We start from the raw sequence: 20296 nt of genomic DNA, 5'->3' as shown, positions 1-20296 counted from the left end.
TGTATGGGGGTGGTGTTCTCTGAAAGTCCACCACCATTTCCACAGTCTTGAGTGGGTTGAGTTCCAGGTAGTTCTGACAACACCAGTGTACCAGCCGATCCACCTGCTGTCTGTATGCAGACTCATCACCGTCCTGGATCAGTCCAATGACAGTTGTGTCGTCTGCAAACTTAAGGAGTTTCACGGATGAGTCTGCTGAGGTGCAGTCATTTGTGTACAGGGAGAAGAGGAGTGGGGATAGAACACATCCCTGGGGGGCACCACTACTTATTGATCTAGTTCGGGAGAAGATGCTCCCCAGTCTCACCTGCTGCTGTCGGTCCGTCAGGAAGCTGTTGATCCACTGACAGGTGGAGGCTGGGACGTTGAGTTGGGTGAGCTTCTGGTGGAGGATGTCTGGTATGATGGTGTTGAAGGCCAAGCTGAAGTCTACAAACAGGATCCTGGCGTATGTCCCTGGGTGGTCGAGGTGTTGCAGGATGAAGTGTAGACCTAAGTTAACAGCATCATCTGCCGACCTATTTGCGAGGGAAGCATACTGCAGGAGGTCCAGCAGGGGGCCTGTGATGTCTTTCAGGTGCTTCAGCACCAGCCGCTCAAAGGATTTCATGACCACAGACGTCAGGGCTACAGGCCTGTAGTCATTTAATCCTAGGATGGTGGGTTTCTTGGGCTCCGGGATGATGGTGGATCGTTTGAGGCAGGAGGGGACCTCACATTTCTCCAGTGACTTGTTGAAGATCCTTGTGAAGATCGGAGCGAGTTGATTTGCACAGACTTTCAGGCATGATGGGGAGACGTTATCAGGTCCACCAGCTTTCTTTGTTTTCATGCGCTGAAAGAGCCTATTTACATCTTCCTCTGAGATCTTTAGTGCAGGCAGAGGATCTGAAGGTAGGGGGTTGTGTCAGGATCTGGGTTTTTGTCTGTTGTTTTGGTGCTGTTACTTTGCTCTGCCCCTAGATGACGTGGAACCTGGAGGAGAGGTGACAGGTGTTCATCATTCCCTTGATTACCTGCTGAGGAGTATATTAGGAGGAGGCTGCCAGCAACTCAATGCCAGAGTGTTGTCCCTTAGTGGATTACCTGAACCTGACCTTGCCTTTTGTGTGGAATTCTGCCTGGATTTACCTCTTCCAGAAGGAAGCCATTAAACTCCATGAACAAAGACCCAAACCTCTTGGACCTCGCTGGTTGACAGCCTCCTGAATTCCTCACTCCTTGCAGACCATTCAAGAACCTTGTCCACCCTCCTCCTTTTCCACCGCGTCTACTTCTGAAGACCTGGACCCGTTAATCATTTTGGCACACAGTTACTCCTTCCTCATCAGTCTCACGGATAAACAACATCTTTGTCTCTCCACTTCTCACCCTCTGGCGGATCTTTCCATTAACCCTGTAAGACTAACTCTTTATTCATTAGTTCAAGACCCTGAGTTTACTCTGCTCATCATCCTGTTTGTTTTGCAGTTGGTTTCCCGGTTCCTGTTTCCCTGCTCACGTCACTTCACTGTAAATAAACACGTTACCGCAAAACTTCATCTCCTGAATTGCTTTTCTGCATGTGGGTCAGATCGGTAAGAACCAATATGACAGGTTGGTTGTTTTACGGGTCAAATTTGTTCCTGAATGGGATGTGGAGGGGATGATTTGAGGTGTGAATGGCTTCTTGTCATGTCTGCAGTAGAAGCCATTCAGACGGTTGGCCAGGAGACGACTCTGTTCAGGATGGGTGGGGGAGCTCCTATAGTTCTCTAACTAACCTCTGAGGCCTTCACTGAATAATTGGATTGATTGTGAGACCACAAACGTGGACCCTGTAGACGTAAGCCTATACCAGACTTTTCTGATTTTTATAAGTCAAAAAGTCTTTAAACTGTGTAACCTTTTCATTCCAACAGCAGCACAAAAGGCTGACAGAGTCTGTGATTCCCCTGTTCCCTTGGAGAGCAATAACCAATATGCAACCACCTCCTATGTTTTCTCTAAACCTTTCAAAACTCAGAATTTAATTCAAAGTCAGACGATCTGATATAACTTGCACTGATTAGTTTCACTGTTAGGGTTTCCTATGGTCGTTTTCTACAGAAATTCCCTCTTGAATTTGATTTAGTAATCAAATATTAAAGGTTACATTTAGAAATGTTGTATTTTTTCTTTGTTTTTGTAACTAACAAATGTACACTGACAGTAACAACACAATTCGGTAATGAATTTAGATTTCTACTGCAAGATTTTATGAAACACAAGCTTTTAAAAAGGTCACAGAAAAAAAAACACTGCTAATTCTTCTTTGAAAGCATTTGTGTCAATGACCTAACGAGGCAGAAGGATCGTGCTGATCAGTTTACATCACTGAACACCATGATGTGGACAAACCATCTTTGCAAGATTTCAGCCTAGATTCTGAAGCACTCAGGTTTCATTCTAGGTTACCATGGTCCTCCCACGAGTTTGTTTGTTGCCAAATGTTGCATAAATCCATGCACTGGTAAATGTAACTCAAACATGTTACAGCAGTCATAAAGAAAAAATACCAGTGAAGACCTGTAAGGAAGGAATAAGATTTAAAACATGAAAACAAGGAGGGAAACAAAAAAAAAAATTAGGGTACTCAAAAGAACTGGTCAGTTGTGGTATGCCTTATGTGTTTTTTTTTTTTTTTTACCCCTAGTCCTCAAGTCACCCTGCATGTTTTGGATGTTTCCCTGCTTCAGCACACCTGATTTCAATTGATGGCTGATTAACAGGCATTTGCTGAACTACAATCATCTGAAAGAAGTTTGTTACAGCAAGGGAACATCTAAAACATGCAAGGCAGTGTGCCTTGAGGACCAGGGTTGGCAAACACACTTGGCAAACGCTAAATTGGACCAGCCTGGTAGCCTGTCTTCATTGATTGCACATTGCACCAGTAAGAGCAGAGTGTGAAGGTTCAATTAGCAGGGTAAGAGCACAGTTTTGCTCAAAATATTGAAATGCACACAACATTATGGGTGACATACCAGAGTTCAAAAGAGGACAAATTGTTGGTGCACGTCTTGCTGGCGCATCTGTGACCAAGACAGCAAGTCTTTGTGATGTATCAAGAGCCACGGTATCCAGGGTAATGTCAGCATACCACCAAGAAGGACGAACCACATCCAACAGAATTAACTGTGGACGCAAGAGGAAGCTGTCTGAAAGGGATGTTCGGGTGCTAACCCGGATTGTATCCAAAAAACATAAACCACGGCTGCCCAAATCACGGCAGAATTAAATGTGCACCTCAACTCTCCTGTTTCCACCAGAACTGTCCGTCGGGAGCTCCACAGGGTCAATATACACGGCCAGGCTGCTATAGCCAAACCTTTGGTCACTCATGCCAATGCCAAACGTCGGTTTCAATGGTGCAAGGAGCGCAAATCTTGGGCTGTGGACAATGTGAAACATGTATTGTTCTCTGATGAGTCCACCTTTACTGTTTTCCCCACATCCGGGAGAGTTACGGTGTGGAGAAGCCCCTAAGAAGCGTACCACCCAGACTGTTGCATGCCCACCGTGAAGCATGGGGGTGGATCAGTGATGGTTTGGGCTGCCATATCATGGCATTACCTTGGCCCAATACTTGTGCTAGATGGGTGCGTCACTGCCAAGGACTGCCGAACCATTCTTGAGGACCATGTGCATCCAATGGTTCAAACATTGTATCCTGAAGGCGGTGCCGTGTATCAGGATGACAATGCACCAATACACACAGCAAGACTGGTGAAAGATTGGTTTGATGAACATGAAAGTGAAGTTGAACATCTCCCATGGCCTGCACAGTCACCAGATCTAAATATTATTGAGCCACTTTGGGGTGTTTTGGAGGAGCGAGTCAGGAAACGTTTTCCTCCACCAGTATCACGTAGTGACCTGGCCACTATCCTGCAAGAAGAATGGCTTAAAATCCCTCTGACCACTGTGCAGGACTTGTATATGTCATTCCCAAGACGAATTGACGCCTTATTGGCCACAAAAGGAGGCCCTACACCATACTAATAAATTATTGTGGTCTAAAACCAGGTGTTTTAGTTTAATTGTCCAACCCCTGTATATCAAATTTGTATTTGATTATTAAGTAATTTGGATCTTACAATCTGGCTGCTTACATTACTGAAAATAATGTTATATACCAATATTATTGTGTTTAAAACTAAATACTGAATAAATTACAGCAATATCCTTGGACTATTAATAGTCCAAAAAAAATATTGAAAATAATATTCTATCATAAAAACTGTACTGTAGTTTTTTTTTCGACAAAATACTTGAAAATAATATTTACATATTTAAAAAAAATTACTTGTATTTGATCATTTCAATTAATTCCATGCATTTAACATTCATGAATAAAAGGTTTTTGTGTCGCTCGGTGTACGCTTTCGGTTATCTCGCAAGGCTGTGTTTGTCATTTTGACTGTTGAATGAATAGCAATGGTCTCATCCGGACTGCCCCGTAAAGCAAAACAAACGTCACCTCTCCAGCTAACGCTCTCTTTGATGAACTGCGTGTTTCAGGAAGAAGTTGGCGCCTGACGCTGCGTATTCGGGTAGCTAGCACGCTAACCGCAACTATGTCAAATAATCTGTTGTATTGATTTTTCTCTTTGGCGTAGGGAAATAAATACAAAATGAATGAGATGGGTATGTATTAACAGTTGTAACTTAGCAATATTATCTGCTTTTGTCTCCGTTGTGTATAGCCGAGTTAGCTAAAGAGCAGGGTGAGGCGAGGTTTAGCAGGCCTCGACTAATCCCTGGAACAGAAATTGTTTTGCTTTGCTATGAACCGGTTTTGTTATAAGCGCTGGCAGGCCGCCAGCGCTTATAACAAAACATGTTAGCGGTAGCTGATGCGTCGTAAACCAACACGCCGCAAAACAGACAGGAATGTTTTTAACATGTATGAAACTCCGTATTACTTTAGTTTTCCTACGACAATTTAAAACGAGATGTTACTTTCATTGTAGTTGACAAACGATAAGTGAAACATTAGCATTTTGCAAATCGCATTTGAAACAGCTGGAAAACGGATATGTAGTTATAAAACATAAATAGCCTGAAATTAATGCGTGCACTTTTACCAATGCAAAACTGAAGATTGTGTACTGGCTTTGAAGATTTGCATAAAAATAAATGTGAGGTTTGAAACTGAAAGGAAACCTACAATAAAGTCACTTTTCTTAAGTAGTTAAGTTTACATGGGCTGAGTGGTTAAAAAAAAAACAGCACAATGTTGATTTAAAGAGAACATGTTCTACTTATGTAAACAAACAACTCCTACCTTCAGTCAACACATGTGACCAGCTGACCTCCTCCAAAGATTCAACTTTTAAAGTTTTACCAAAAGCAGCTACTTGTGTGGCATTCAGTGAGTTTTCCAGCAGACACCTTAACCCTTTTCTTTATTAAAGCATGCTACTTGGTGAATTGTGAGTCTTTAGAGGTTACAAAGTTCTGAATCTGTTTTTAAGTTTATTTGAATGAATCTTATTTTTCTGCTTTAAGAAATCAGTGTACCCCTGTCCTCGCTGGCACTCCTGGTCCCACCTCTTCGTCTGATGTCAGCAGTGATGTGGGAAGTTGTCCGGCAGCGAAACATAAAGCACTATGGCAAACTGGAGGAATTTGTTTCCATGGTTACAGATGCGGTACCCGAACTCATGAGTAAACGAGAGGGGAGACTCTTGTCGCTGGGCCTCAGAGCAAGGGTAAGTGAAATGTTAGGATGCATCTTACAGTATATATTGAAGAGAACGACAGCAGTCATTTCATAAGCTGCATCTGCTTTAGACAACTCTTGAGCTGTTGCGTTCTGAACACCCTGAAGATCTCAAGGCAGTAGAGACTCATCTTAACCGAATCCGATCTTCTTGCATGGAAGAGGTGAGGGATCCCTACACATTTCTAGTTAGAAGTTAACTTTTCTGTTAGTTTTGCACAAATGGTAACTTGTATCTAGCTTTTAGGTACAAGAGTTTCCTTTTGGTATTTCAGACATGCGGAAATTGTTTCAACATTCAATAGTTTTTTTTTTATTATGAACATGATTGACCGTTTTCTTACAGAATAACAATAGAATATTTAGGCAATAGAATATTTTGGCATGACAAAACTGTTGTTTTAGTAGGGATGCACCAGTATAGAAATTTGGGCTGATATTTATATTGCTGTTATGGTCGATAACCAATATTTGCAGATATTGTTTATACATACAGTACAGACCAAAGGTTTGGACACACCTTCTCATTCAAAGAGTTGTCTTTATTTTCATGACTATGAATATTGTAGTTTCACACTGAAGACATCAAAACTATGAATTAACACGTGGAATTATATACTGAACAAAAAAATGTGAAACAACTGAAAATATGTCTTATATTCTAGGTTCTTCAAAGTAGTAGTAGTTTTGCTTTGATTACTGCTCCGCACACTCTTGGCATTCTGTTGATGAGCTTCAAGAGGTAGTCACCTGAAATGGTTTTCACTTCACAGGTGTGCCCTGTCAGGTTTAATAAGTGGGATTTCAAGCCTTATAAATGGGGTTGGGACCATCAGTTATGTTGTGCAGGAGGTGGATACAGTACACAGCTGATAGTCCTACTGAATAGACTGTTAGAATTTGTATTATGGCAAGAAAAAAGCAGCTAAATAAAGAAAAACAAGTGGCCATCATTACTTTAAGAAATGAAGGTCAGTCAGTCCGAACAATTGGGAAAACTTTGAAAGTGTCCCCAAGTGCAGTCGCAAAAACCATCAAGCGCTACAAAGAAACTGGCTCACATGAGGACCGCCCCAGGAAAGGAAGACCAAGAGTCACCTCTGCTGTGGACAATAAGTTCATCCGAGTCACCAGCCTCAGAAATCGCAGGTTAACAGCAGCTCAGATTAGAGAACAGGTCAATGCCACACAGAGTTCTAGCAGCAGACACATCTCTAGAACAACTGTTAAGAGGAGACTGTGTGAATCAGGCCTTCATAGTAAAATAGCTGCTAGGAAACCACTGCTGAGGACAGGCAACAAGCAGAAGAGACTTGTTTGGGCTAAAGAACAAAAGGAATGGACATTAGACCAGTGGAAATCTGTGCTTTGGTCTGATGAGTCCAAGTTTGAGATCTTTGGTTCCAACCACCGTGTCTTTGTGCGGCGCAGAAGAGGTGAACGGATGGACTCTACATGCCTGGTTCCCACCATGAAGCATGGAGGAGGAGGTGTGATGGTGTGGGGGTGCTTTGCTGGTGACACTGTTGGGGATTTATTCAAAATTGAAGGCATACTGAACCAGCATGGCTACCACAGCATCTTGCAACAGCATGCTATTCTATCCGGTTTGGGTTTAGTTGGACCATCATTTATTTTTCAACAGGACAATGACCCCAAACACACCTCCAGGCTGTATAAGGGCTATTTGACCAAGGAGAGTGATGGGGTGCTGCGCCAGATAACCTGGCCTCCACAGTCACCGGACCTGAACCCAATCGAGATGGTTTGGGGTGAGCTGGACCGCAGAGTGAAGGCAAAAGGGCCAACAAGTGCTAAGCATCTCTGGGAACTCCTTCAAGACTGTTGGAAAACCATTTCAGGTGACTACCTCTTGAAGCTCATCAACAGAATACCAAGAGTGTGCGGAGCAGTAATCAAAGCAAAAGGTGGCTACTTTGAAGAACCTAGAATATAAGACATATTTTCAGTTGTTTCACACTTTTTTGTTCAGTATATAATTCCACATGTGTTAATTCATAGTTTTGATGCCTTCAGTGTGAAGCTACAATATTCATAGTCATGAAAATAAAGAAAACTCTTTAAATGAGAAGGTGTGTCCAAATGTTTGGTCTGTCTGTATATATATATTTCCCTACCCTTTCCACACCGTGAAAAAAGGACCACACTACTGCTTCAGTTAAACTCCCACATACCTGCACTGCGTCACTATCCCTGTCACATGACAAAACAAACACTACATGGCCGAACCCATTCCCCCTCACGAAACACATACACAAACAGCAAGAAGACGGAAATAAACATATCAGCCTAGTTTTACTTATGACTCCGATACCGATAAGTAAATGAAAAGCCGTTAATGTCGATATATCTTGCATCCCCAGTTTTTGGAGCTGAACTATCATGTGACTGATGATTTGTTTTGCCATCCAGACAAATGATCCTGTAATCGAAGCCCCAGAAGCTAACTTCATGAAGCTTGTCCAAGGCCTTATTGAAGACACTGATGGCAGGGAACATTTTCTCAAGGTGAAAATAACATGATTTCTTTGTTGCACTAGATTGGTTCTCGTAAGACTTGAAATCAATACAATTATTGCTATTTTACACATGTATTAATACCCACTGAAGAAATTATTTATACCCTGGTAAATTTAAATGTACATGTATTTTCTCTCAACCAAGAAAATCGTGAGTAAATGATAGTCATCACTCAATACCCTGTCAGTCAAAATGACAGACACTGAAAAAGTCTAGCACCAGCTCTGGTACAGCTTGTATAACAGTGTACATTTGCTGTCCCTTCTAAATAACTCCTCACAGAGCCATTAATCTTTAAACCACTGGCAACAAAAGTGAGTACACCCCTAAGTGAAAATGTTCAAATTGTGCTCAAAGTGTCAATATTTTATGTGACCACCATTATTTTCCAGCCCTGCCTTAACTCTCTAGGGCATGGAGTTCACCAGAGCTTCACAGGATTCCCCTGGAATCTTCTTCCAGTCCTCCATGACCACATTCAATTCAATTCATTTCAAAGATACTTTATTGATCCCCGAGGGGAAATTAGAATTCCAGTATAACCCATCCAAACATACATCATGACATAAGACAAGGGGGGGACGGGTCACCGAGGCTTTGCTGCCCACTCACAGGTGCTGCCCTTGCTAGATGAGAAAAGAGGCCACATTAGGTAAGTAGAGGAAAAATAATCATATTTCACACTTTATCCTTAGCAGGATACAGTTTGAGATTGTAAAAAACTTCAGCACAAAGAAGCAACAAGTTTACAAAACAACATCATGCCGGGAACGGTGAAGGTGGTGTGAGGGGGTGCATATGTTTATCTTGAGCATGCGTGTGTGTGCAAGTAAGTCCATGAAGCACTGTCACAGAGGCCATTGTCCTTGATGGTACGTTGGAATGTTCATCAACCGGCCACAAAGTTCTGAGCAGGTCCACAGATGTCCTCAGGGAAGGGAGGGGGCAGAGCGTCATGTTTACATAACTTCAAGGAGAAGTTGAAGACAGCCAGCCATCAAGGCCGTGCAGGGGAGCCATATTCAGAAAAACAATAATTATTTGGGTTAGGCTGACTCTTAATTTTCCTTCAGCCTTGAGAGTCTCGCTGGTGCTTCTCAAAGGCAAATCCAAACAGCCAAATTCCTGGTCTTTTACCAGATCTGAGCGAACAACTTTCTCCAAGATTTATCCCATTTCACCCCTGAGTCCAGGAACCGCAACCTGCCTGCGATCCTAAGGATCACATCCAGTCTGCGATTCAGCTCACGTAACATCATGGAGCTGGTGGATGTTAGAGACCTTGCGCTCCTTCACCTTCCGTTTGAGGATGCCCCAATACGGTTTAGGTCTGGAGACACTTGTTCAGTACAGCACCTTTACCCTCAGTTTCTTTAGCAAGGCAGTGGTCATCTTGGAGGTGTTTGTGGTTGTTATCTTATCGAAATACTTCCCTGCGGCTCAGTTTCCTTCAGTATATCAGAGTACATACATACTTCATGGTTCCCTCAATGAACTGTAGCTCCCCACAGATGGTATGGTCCTGGCCTCCTTGGCACATCGGCTCCCGATTTACATCTGGGATCCTTTAACACTAGCAAGTCACTTGACACCGGGCTGTGTTGAATTATTGTAAGAGGACAACAAATGTACAGTTATACAAGCTGTACACTGACTAGTTTACAGTGTATCAAATTGTCACATCTTCAGTGTTGTCTCATGAAAACATATATTAGAGAGCGATCCTTTTTGTTTTGTAATAAAAATCCAAAAAAGAGCAGCATACATTTTTAGATGTACTTTGATACATAGCCCTTCTCACCCAGTTAAGCATGCTGGTGGCCGCATCATAAGTATCATCTGTAAGTCTGTTGTGGAGAGTGTGATCTCTTCTGCCATCATCTGCTGGGGAAGCAGCATCAGAGCCAGGGACTTAAAAAAGCTCAACAAGCTGATAAAGAAGGCTGGCTCTGTTCTGGGGACTCCTCTGGAACCTTTGATAATCTTAGTGCAAAGAAGGATTTGTCATAAAATGAAAAACATTATGGAGAACCATGAGCATCCTCTTCATGAGACTGTCCTACAACAACAGTGTCTTCAGTCAGAGGCTTCTTCAGATCTGCTGTAAGACGGAGCGCTACAGGAGATCCTTCCTGCCCACAGCCATCAGCATCTACGGCTCTTTGAAGAAACTTACATAATGAGCTGCATCAACATTTAATTTCCCTTTGGGATTAATAAAGTATTTTTGAATTGAATTGAATTTGAATGTTATGGGGATGCTTTCTTCAGCAGGGACAGGAAGTGTTGATGGGAAGATGAATTACCTAAATACTGGGTATTGCTGGAAGAAAACCTCTTTAGACTGGGTTGGAGGTTTATCTTCCAACAGGAAAACAACACTGAACATATAGTAAGCGTTACAATGGAATGGTTTTAACTAAAACATAAGTGTTAGAGTGGCCCAGTCAAAGTCCTGATCTAAATCCAACTGTGAATCTGTGGGAAGACTTAAAAACTGATGTCCACAGTTATCTTCCATCCAGATTAATGGAGCTTTAACCTTGTTAGGGTTTCTCCAAAGCATTAACTTACAGGGGCCAGATACATATCAATGCCTCACTTTTCAGATTTTAATTTAGTTTCTTTTTTTTTTCTTTCACTTCGCAATAATGAACTATTTTGTGTCAGTCTATTACACTATATCTCTATATCTCTGTGATGTATGTATTAAAGTTTGGCTATGTCTCAAATGTAAAAAAGTTCAAGTGGTATTACCATTTGCAAAGCACTGTCGGTATTGTCTGTATATTAATATGGAGATGTGATCTTCCATTCCTTTATACCAGAATGTGTTTCCTGTCGAATACGGCCCAGACTTTGACACAGCATTAGAGACTCTTGTTTGTGAGTTCTTCACGAGACTGGAGGAACTTCTGCCAATTCCAGATTTCAAACAGGTAAGAGATTGTCTTTAGAAGTAGACAAAGCAAATGAGAAGTGGACTATCAACTTAAATTTCTATTTCTAGACTGCCACTTGGATCAGTGCTGCTCCTGCTGTCATAGAAGAGTACATGCAGTGTGTTTCAAATGGAGATGACCTTAAATTTCTACTCCAGAGCAAACAGTGCCATGGAAAGTTGGCAAAGACCACTGTTGGTAAGTCTCTGTGTTTTCTACATATGAAGTGGTATGTTTTATGTCAGTATATGGGATAAATAAATGTTTCTTATTCATTTTTTTTCCAGCAGCTTCTTTTCATTCGGAAGATCTTCTGATTCCATCTCTGTCTCTCCCTCCATCTCTGGAAGTGGCCATCGCTTCCCACCCAAGTGCTTGTGATGATGAAAACACTCACGTCTCACAGATCGTCATGTTCGACGAAGAACTTTCCACAAACCCTTCCACTTCCACCGACTTTCCTGAATCGCCTAAAAGGACTGATGGTGCTTCATCTCATCGCAGGAGGCATCAGTCAGGAATCCATAAATGCCCAGAGTGTGACAAATGTTTCAAGCATCACTCCGTCCTCATTGAACACCAGAGACTCCACAGCGGCCAGCAGCCATACAACTGCTCTGAGTGTGGGAGGGCGTTCAGAACAGCCACTCTGCTGGCAGGTCACAGGCTGCGGAAGTGTAAAAATGCTGCATATCTTTGCATTAAATGCGGAAACAACTTTCCAACTTCGTTGGAGAAGTTCCGACATCACTGCCCGAAACGAAGGCGTAACTACGACTGTGTGCAATGCGGAAAGAGCTTTTCAAAGTCTAGCGGCCTGAAAGAACACCTCCTAACTCATGTCCAAAGCCGACTTTTCAAGTGCAGCCAGTGTGGTGCTGGCTTTTCAGGTATCGGTGACCTGAAATATCATCAGCAGGTAGATCATGATAAGCCTTTTCACTGCAAACAGTGTGGAAAGCGCTTCATCTCCTCCAAGTCTTTAGCCAAGCACCAACAGCGGCATGAAGAAGGTGCTGACATGGAAACAGTTAAATTATTGAGTGGAGGTAAACACAGCAAAAGTGTCCCAAGTCACCGGACTTCTTCAGTTACTCTGTCCTACAGGAAGTTGTCTGTTAAAGCCATGTACCCTGGGGGAAGGGTCACCCATAATTGTCCGCTGTGTGGACGGAGCTTTAAGTACCGTTTTGAGTTTCTGGAACACCAGCGGTTTCACACAGCAGTGAAGCCTTACAAGTGCTCTCAGTGTGGAAAAGCTTTCCGGACTGAAGCTCACCTGTCCGGCCACAGGAAGAGAAAGTGTAAAAATGCCGCCCACATCTGCACCAAGTGTGGGTGTCAGTTCAGATCTTTGCACGAACGTGTCCGACACCAGTGTGTGCAGCTGCTGACCAAATATGAGTGTTCTCACTGTGGCAAGACCTATAAGATGGCCCACCTGCTCAGGAACCATCAGATGAGCGATCATCAGCTTCCGTACAGCCCCAACCACCGCTTCAGGTGCAGGTACTGTGACGAGACCTTTCCTGGCATCAGCGAGCTCAAGTATCACCAGAGAGTGGACCACGAGAAACCGTATCAGTGTCAGGAATGTGGCAAGTGCTTCCTGTCTGAAAAATGCCTGGCCAACCACGAGCTGCGCCACAACGACGACAGACCTGAAAGCTGCCAGGTCTGTGGCCGTGGCTTCAGGAACCGCTACGACTTGAAGCAGCACATGCGCACCCACACAGGAGAGCGGCCCTACCAGTGCACCCACTGTTCCCAGTGTTTCTCCACAGCAGGGGGGCTACGCAGTCACACCAGGGTCCACACAGGAGAGAAGCCACACGTGTGCCCCGACTGCGGAAAGGCTTTCTCCCAGATGGGGGCGATGCGCACCCACAGACTCACCCACACAGGGGAGAGACCTTTCAAATGCAGCATATGCGGCAAAGGTTTTACAATGGCTCACAAAGTAACGGTCCACATGCGGGTGCACACAGGCGAGCGGCCCTATGTGTGCTCTCAGTGTGGCAAAGCCTTTTCAGACGGCAGCGTGCTGAAGCAGCACATGCTGAACCACTCAGGGGTCAGACCGTACCACTGCCAGATCTGCCCCAAGACCTACACGTGTCTGAACCACCTGAGGAGACACCTGAAGAGTCACTCAAACATAAACTAAGTCTGGCATCAAGGCAGAGGTGCTGAACCTGACATTTTACATATCTGCACTTGTTCGAAAACGGTACTTATGTTTTTTTTGACTAACTGAACCTGTAATACAGAGTATAGAATAAGGCTGTCTGGTTGTCGACAATGAAATGGAAATGTGTCTTTTTGTCTTTTGTTGCAATGTAAATGTATGCACAGACTATTACAAGCAGCACAAACAAATGTCTTCACTCCTAATGAGATTTGTTTTCTGTACATTACTATTAAACTCATGAATGTTTCAGTTGACATTTTCCAGAGCTCTATAGGAGATAAAGGGGAAAGTGCTTTCCTTAACTATCTTTACATCCTTCAGTGAATGCTATATTGTCTGATCTGTATTATCCCAGGTGTTAGTTCTAGCCACATCAGGAGTTTCCATTCCCCAAATGTAGGCTCGGCTGTACAATTCGTCACCAGCCAGCTGAGTGATATTTTTGCATGCATCCAGTGAATTCTCATGTTGTGATTCTGCCTGATCCTTTCATAGACATTGCAGTGGATTTTGATGTGGACCATCCAGTCACCATACTTGGCTGATGCGTATGTGCTGAGGTTGTAATATTGCGGAAAGTATTTTTGGGAAAGGTCTTGTTAAACACATGAAAGTTGTCTATTTGTAATTATGTTGGATGATAAATTCTGAGGCACAATGGAAAAATACAAACTTTTGACAACTGTGCTTTATTTTCTGTAGGCCTCTTGTATTTCCTTAGTTGTTTTTGAGGTGTTAGTTTCATATTAAATTAGTTTGATTGATTTATGCTTGATCTTTTTTTTTTTTTTCACCCTAAAGGAAACAGCTTGAGAATAATTGTACATGGGTCAATACAGTGCTTGGCAAAAAAAAGTCACATCCCTTGGAGGGTTTTTTATTGGGATTTTACATGGTAGACCAACATAAAGTTGTGCGAATGGAAATGGAAAATTTCCTTTTGCTCAGTCAGACTGAAATGGAGAGCAGGTTTTGCCACATTCTTAATTGGAGGTCTAAACTTTGACTAGGTCATTCAAATAATGATAATGAATATACTTTGGTCTACGGCATCCAGTTTAGCTCTGGCTGTTTGTTTAGGATTGTCCTCTTGGAACATGGACCCCTCAAATCATTTGAAGCTTCTAAAGCGTTTTCTTCCAGGATTGTTCCACATTTAACTCCAGCCACCTTCCTATTAAGTGACCATCTAACCCATCTGCTGAACAAACACATCCCCATAGCAAGGCGATGCCATCACCAGATGATTTTTTTTTTTTCAGATTTATGTGCAGTGTTAGTTTTCCTCTACATATTGTGCTTTTCATCTAGGACAAATACAGGTCCTTCTCAAAATATTAGCATATTGTGATAAAGTTCATTATTTTCCATAATGTCATGATGAAAATTTAACATTCATATATTTTAGATTCATTGCACACTAACTGAAATATTTCAGGTCTTTTATTGTCTTAATACGGATGATTTTGGCATACAGCTCATGAAAACCCAAAATTCCTATCTCACAAAATTAGCATATCATTAAAAGGGTCTCTAAACGAGCTATGAACCTAATCATCTGAATCAACAAGTTAACTCTAAACACCTGCAAAAGATTCCTGAGGCCTTTAAAACTCCCAGCCTGGTTCATCACTCAAAACCCCAATCATGGGTAAGACTGCCGACCTGACTGCTGTCCAGAAGGCCACTATTGACACCCTCAAGCAAGAGGGTAAGACACAGAAAGAAATTTCTGAACGAATAGGCTGTTCCCAGAGTGCTGTATCAAGGCACCTCAGTGGGAAGTCTGTGGGAAGGAAAATGTGTGGCAGAAAACGCTGCACAACGAGAAGAGGTGACCGGACCCTGAGGAAGATTGTGGAGAAGGGCCGATTCCAGACCTTGGAGGACCTGCGGAAGCAGTGGACTGAGTCTGGAGTAGAAACATCCAGAGCCACCGTGCACAGGCGTGTGCAGGAAATGGGCTACAGGTGCCGCATTCCCCAGGTCAAGCCACTTTTGAACCAGAAACAGCGGCAGAAGCGCCTGACCTGGGCTACAGAGAAGCAGCACTGGACTGTTGCTCAGTGGTCCAAAGTACTTTTTTCGGATGAAAGCAAATTCTGCATGTCATTCAGAAATCAAGGTGCCAGAGTCTGGAGGAAGACTGGGGAGAAGGAAATGCCAAAATGCCAGAAGTCCAGTGTCAAGTACCCACAGTCAGTGATGGTCTGGGGTGCCGTGTCAGCTGCTGGTGTTGGTCCACTGTGTTTTATCAAGGGCAGGGTCAATGCAGCTAGCTATCAGGAGATTTTGGAGCACTTCATGCTTCCATCTGCTGAAAAGCTTTATGGAGATGAAGATTTCATTTTTCAGCACGACCTGGCACCTGCTCACAGTGCCAAAACCACTGGTAAATGGTTTACTGACCATGGTATCACTGTGCTCAATTGGCCTGCCAACTCTCCTGACCTGAACCCCATAGAGAATCTGTGGGATATTGTGAAGAGAACGTTGAGAGACTCAAGACCCAACACTCTGGATGAGCTAAAGGCCGCTATCGAAGCATCCTGGGCCTCCATAAGACCTCAGCAGTGCCACAGGCTGATTGCCTCCATGCCACGCCGCATTGAAGCAGTCATTTCTGCAAAAGGATTCCCGACCAAGTATTGAGTGCATAACTGTACATGATTATTTGAAGGTTGACGTTTTTTGTATTAAAAACACTTTTCTTTTATTGGTCGAATGAAATATGCTAATTTTGTGAGATAGGAATTTTGGGTTTTCATGAGCTGTATGCCAAAATCATCCGTATTAAGACAATAAAAGACCTGAAATATTTCAGTTAGTGTGCAATGAATCTAAAATATATGAATGTTAAATTTTCATCATTACATTATGGAAAATAATGAACTTTATCACAATATGCTAATATTTTGAGAAGGACCTGTACATTACACTGACAGTCTCATCTGACCAGAGCACCTCCTTCCTCTTGTCTGCAGTGTCCCATGCCTTTCTTGTGGCAAACTGGGGGACTTTTTCTGGCTTTAGTTCAATAATGACTTACTTTTTGCTACTCTTCCATGAATGGCAGATTTGTGGAAAGCATGATAAATAATTACCCTGTTCACACATTCTCCTACCTGAGCTGTGGTTCTATGTATGGGTCTCTTGGATGTTTGATTAATGCTTTCCTTCTGCAGCCTGTTACTTTAGGAGGACGGCCATGTCTTGGTAAGTTTCAAGTTGCACCATACTCTTTCCATTTTTAGATGATGGACTAGTTGTCCGTTAGGTGTCTCATCATGGTGGAATGGTGAACCCCCCTTTAAACGTCTCAGAAACTTTCTCCCTGACCTGTCTGCTGTGTTCCTTGGTCTTCATGATGCCGTTTCTTCACCAATGTTCTCTGAGGCTTTAATAGCATTGCTGGATTTATACTGAGATTCATCTACACACAGTTGGACACTATTTTCTAATTAAGTGACTTCTGAAGGTAACCGGTTGCACTGGACTTTATTTAGGAGTATCGGAGTGAAGAGGGCTAAACACAAATGCACACCACACTTTTCAGTTAATGTGAAATGCTTTCAACGTTGCACTCATGCATAACTTTGTGTTGGTCACATGAAATTATAATACAAGTCATTACAGCTTGCAACTGTAACACTAAAAATGTGAAAAAAGTTCACATTGATAAAGTTGTGAATACTCTTGCAAGGCATTGTGTGAGGTTCATTTCCTGAATAAATCAGGGTTTCACTAGATGGCAGCATGAAACCAAAAAACATTTTTTCTTCAGTGGTTGGACCTATGTTCTCGTTTTCTCATTTAGTCAAACGGTTACCTTCCTACAGAATAAAACTGTATTAAGCTTTTTGACTTTTTTTTTGTCCAATTTCCAGTCATTAAAATCTTTGGGTTTTTTGAAGCTTCATTTACCTGCAAATTCCTCGAGTTTAACTCTAGCCTAATCCAAACAACTGATGAACGTAAATGTCATCGGTAACAACTGTAGCCCGCTGTACCCTTTGCCAGTAAATGTTATAAATAATCCTTCATGTTAGGACAAAGAATATTAGTTTAGTTCCTTCCTCTGTGCAAGTTTGTGTTTTATCTGGGGTCACTTCTGCGGAGCAACATTTTCAGTAGTTTCCCTTGGATGTAGTCATTTCCACAGGATTTACAGGGAAGTTCATCTGCAGAGGATGAATGTGGCGGTGTGTTAAGTGTTGCAAGATGTTTATATCTGCAGACTGGAGACGCTGACTGCCATAAACTGCATGCCTTTTCTATGACGTGGAAGCGCCGCAAATCTTGTCAGAACATCAGGGTCCTTTGTAAAACTCTGGACACTTTCAGCAAGTATTGGTGTCTTTGCATTTATATGCTGAATTTGGGATAATTTTCTATGGACCACTTTAATTACAATAGGGCCTACACTATTCTTGAACTACAATATGGTAAGAAAAGGATAAAAAAAAAAAGAGGTATTCCTTTAAGAAACTAGAGATACTAAAAACTGAAAAAAATGGCTCCAGAGGCTTAAGCTTTCCTCCAAATTTCTATGGAATAACGGTCTCATGATGAAAGTCTTTATTAAGGCATTTCAAAACGTGTGCATTCCAACATATAAAGAGCTCCACAACTGCTAAAAATCCTGTAGATTTACTATGAGAGCCTGCAAATAAGGATGGATTATTACCAGATGTCCCTGTTTTCTCTCACCCTCTTCCCTCCCTTTCTTCCCTCGTTCCTTCAGTGATCTCAGTGGAAAATCTGATTCCAAGCCAGACCTTTTCCCACAGTCCCACACTCAGAGCACAAACCCACACACATGGCAACACCAATCATTCAGCATCCACCCCCCTTCCAACACGCCAATGCCTTTCTGTCCCGCTCTGCACATACTCCAATGATTTTTTTTTTCCAAACTGACTTCCAAGAGCAACATATACAGTGCACTAGATGGCGCTAAATGTTAAATGTTAAATGTGGAAAAGAGCCCTGATTTCACCCCCCTGCTTACTGTTATGTTCAGGTCAGGCTTGGACTCCAAGAACTCCACCCACTCCGTCTTCCACAAGAAACAAGAGCTTTCTACCAGAATGAGAAGACAGAATGACTCCTTGATGTTTTTCAGCTGCTTTTCATTAAACTTAATAGTTTTGTTTTTTTTCAGCTTTGCAATTGTTGTTTTTTTCTACATAAAACATCCATGTAAAGACTTACCTATCACGTAAGAGTGAACTAAAACATAAATCTCTTATAATACTTTTTATATCCACTTAACTTCTATATAAAACAGCTCCCTAAAGTCTCACATCGGTCTCTCTATTGTTTATTATATTGCCTGGCTTCCTGTCCCAGTGAACTCCCATTTAAATAAACTGTCCAGTGTTGTATTTTCTATTTACTAATAAATCTACGCTAGCAACAAAAACACTGCTGGGGAATAAAATATGGATTTCACAAAATACATAGCTTTCAAAAAGTGCACTGAAGGAGCAAAAAGGCCCACAAATTAAACGGATTGATTGCCATTAATAAAAAACCATGGCACCGTGACACAGATTCTGATCATCAGTCAGTTGCTATATGCCTACTGTGATGTCATCAGAGGTCTCGGTGGACGTTTGTTATTCTGAGGATAGATCTGTATCTCGCTTAAATAAATTGATACCAAAACAAAATAAAAACAACTGCTAGTGATGTGTAGCTCTATACGTGACGAACTGGATCTAAGATTGGCTGATTTTTATAGAAAAGTCTTGCTGGCAGCTTTAAGGAAGTGTGCACATATTTGATTTTAGTGTAAACCTTTATTCCGTGCGCGTTCTGGCGCATCCACACCCATCCACCCTCTTCAGAAAAAACCTGGGAAACTCCTCCTCCTCCCTCGCCGTGCGCTCTGGTCCTCCTCTGCGCGCTCTGGCTCTTCGCCCCGGTCAAACTACGGCGGGGAGCGTTCGGTCTCCAAAAACTTGGCCGAATTTTGTGCAGAGGAGTCCGAATCCGGCTATTTAGTTTTTGAAGGGGATACCGGAGTGTCGCATGATCGGATTTTCGTAGTGATTTTGCTCGTAGTTTAATCATGGAGACTTTCAGATGTCTCCTTGCGCTGTTTTTCGCTCTCCTGGCTAGAGCGCAAATTCAGATCCAAAAGCCCACCTTTGTAGGTAAGTATGCTTAAGATATATAGCTCTAAACGCAAGCTATTCTACTTGGTGTTTAAGACATTGCGCTGCATGTAAAGTTTAGTTTACTGTTGTCATGCTTGCTAAGAGATCAGATTTCTTAAAGTTAAAGGCTTTTACATTTGCAGCCTATATAATTAGCTCCAAAGACGCAAAATGAGTTTAGAATTGGGACAAAATAACATTCCACCCTCTAAGGGGCCTGCATACCCTAGATGATTGATACCAAAATGAAAACAATACATGTGCTTTGGCTCTGCTTTAATTTCTAAAGTGTGATTAAAACCTTTCTATATAAAAAATGAGCTCAATGAAACCCTCGGTGATGCTCTAAACTGCTGTAAGATGTTGGCCTGCAGGCTTTCTGTGCTGCAGTGGTCATGCCTGAGCTCTGCCTCCAGCAGTGGATGAATTACTAATGTATTACATTTGATAGTTCCTTGGGAGATAAACTTTTGTATCCTGAAGATCCTTTTTTTTATTGGCTTATACTTGCTTTTCTTTTTAAACAGACTGTCCCGTTGACCTTTTCTTTGTGCTGGATACGTCTGAAAGCGTCGCCCTCAGACAGAAGCCTCCCAACTTTTATATCGACCAGATCAAAGAATTCACCAAACGCTTCGTAGATGAACTCCAAGAAATGTGAGACACACACACACACACACACACACACAGATATACACAGAGATCACCTCCG

The 20296-nt window shown here is 42.4% G+C and overlaps 2 protein-coding genes across 5 annotated transcripts in view; both read left to right on the top strand.

Moving 5' to 3' along the window:
* The first annotated feature begins 1688 nt into the window (after positions 1-1688).
* On the top strand, positions 1689-14184 carry LOC124870578 (zinc finger protein 345-like). 4 transcript variants are annotated; one of them, XM_047369361.1, is made up of 7 exons: positions 1689-1825; positions 5533-5735; positions 5818-5910; positions 8180-8275; positions 11116-11226; positions 11298-11427; positions 11517-14184. In XM_047369361.1, exons 2-7 carry the CDS (start codon positions 5586-5588, stop codon positions 13394-13396), a joined length of 2460 nt encoding a protein of 819 aa, XP_047225317.1. In that variant the 5' UTR covers positions 1689-1825; positions 5533-5585; the 3' UTR covers positions 13397-14184. The 4 variants fall into 4 exon arrangements, with proteins under 4 accessions (XP_047225317.1, XP_047225316.1, XP_047225315.1 ...); XM_047369360.1 differs by lacking the exon at positions 1689-1825 and adding an exon at positions 4442-4574; XM_047369359.1 differs by lacking the exon at positions 1689-1825 and adding an exon at positions 4513-4668 and having other exon boundaries at positions 11520-14184.
* A 5127-nt stretch (positions 14185-19311) lies between these two features.
* The window catches only part of col6a1 (collagen, type VI, alpha 1), a 30814-nt gene continuing 29829 nt past the window's right edge, over positions 19312-20296 (top strand). Inside the window, exons 1-2 of the mRNA XM_047367894.1 lie at positions 19312-19581; positions 20112-20241. Coding sequence (XP_047223850.1) covers positions 19497-19581; positions 20112-20241 — 215 coding nt within the window. The 5' untranslated portion in view covers positions 19312-19496. The remainder of the gene's footprint in view (positions 19582-20111; positions 20242-20296) is intronic.

This window comes from Girardinichthys multiradiatus, chromosome 6, assembly GCF_021462225.1.
Source record: "Girardinichthys multiradiatus isolate DD_20200921_A chromosome 6, DD_fGirMul_XY1, whole genome shotgun sequence".
NCBI lineage: Eukaryota > Metazoa > Chordata > Actinopteri > Cyprinodontiformes > Goodeidae > Girardinichthys > Girardinichthys multiradiatus.
The sequence above is the reverse complement of the archived record's forward strand: the minus strand, read 5'-3'. Positions and strand labels throughout refer to the sequence as shown.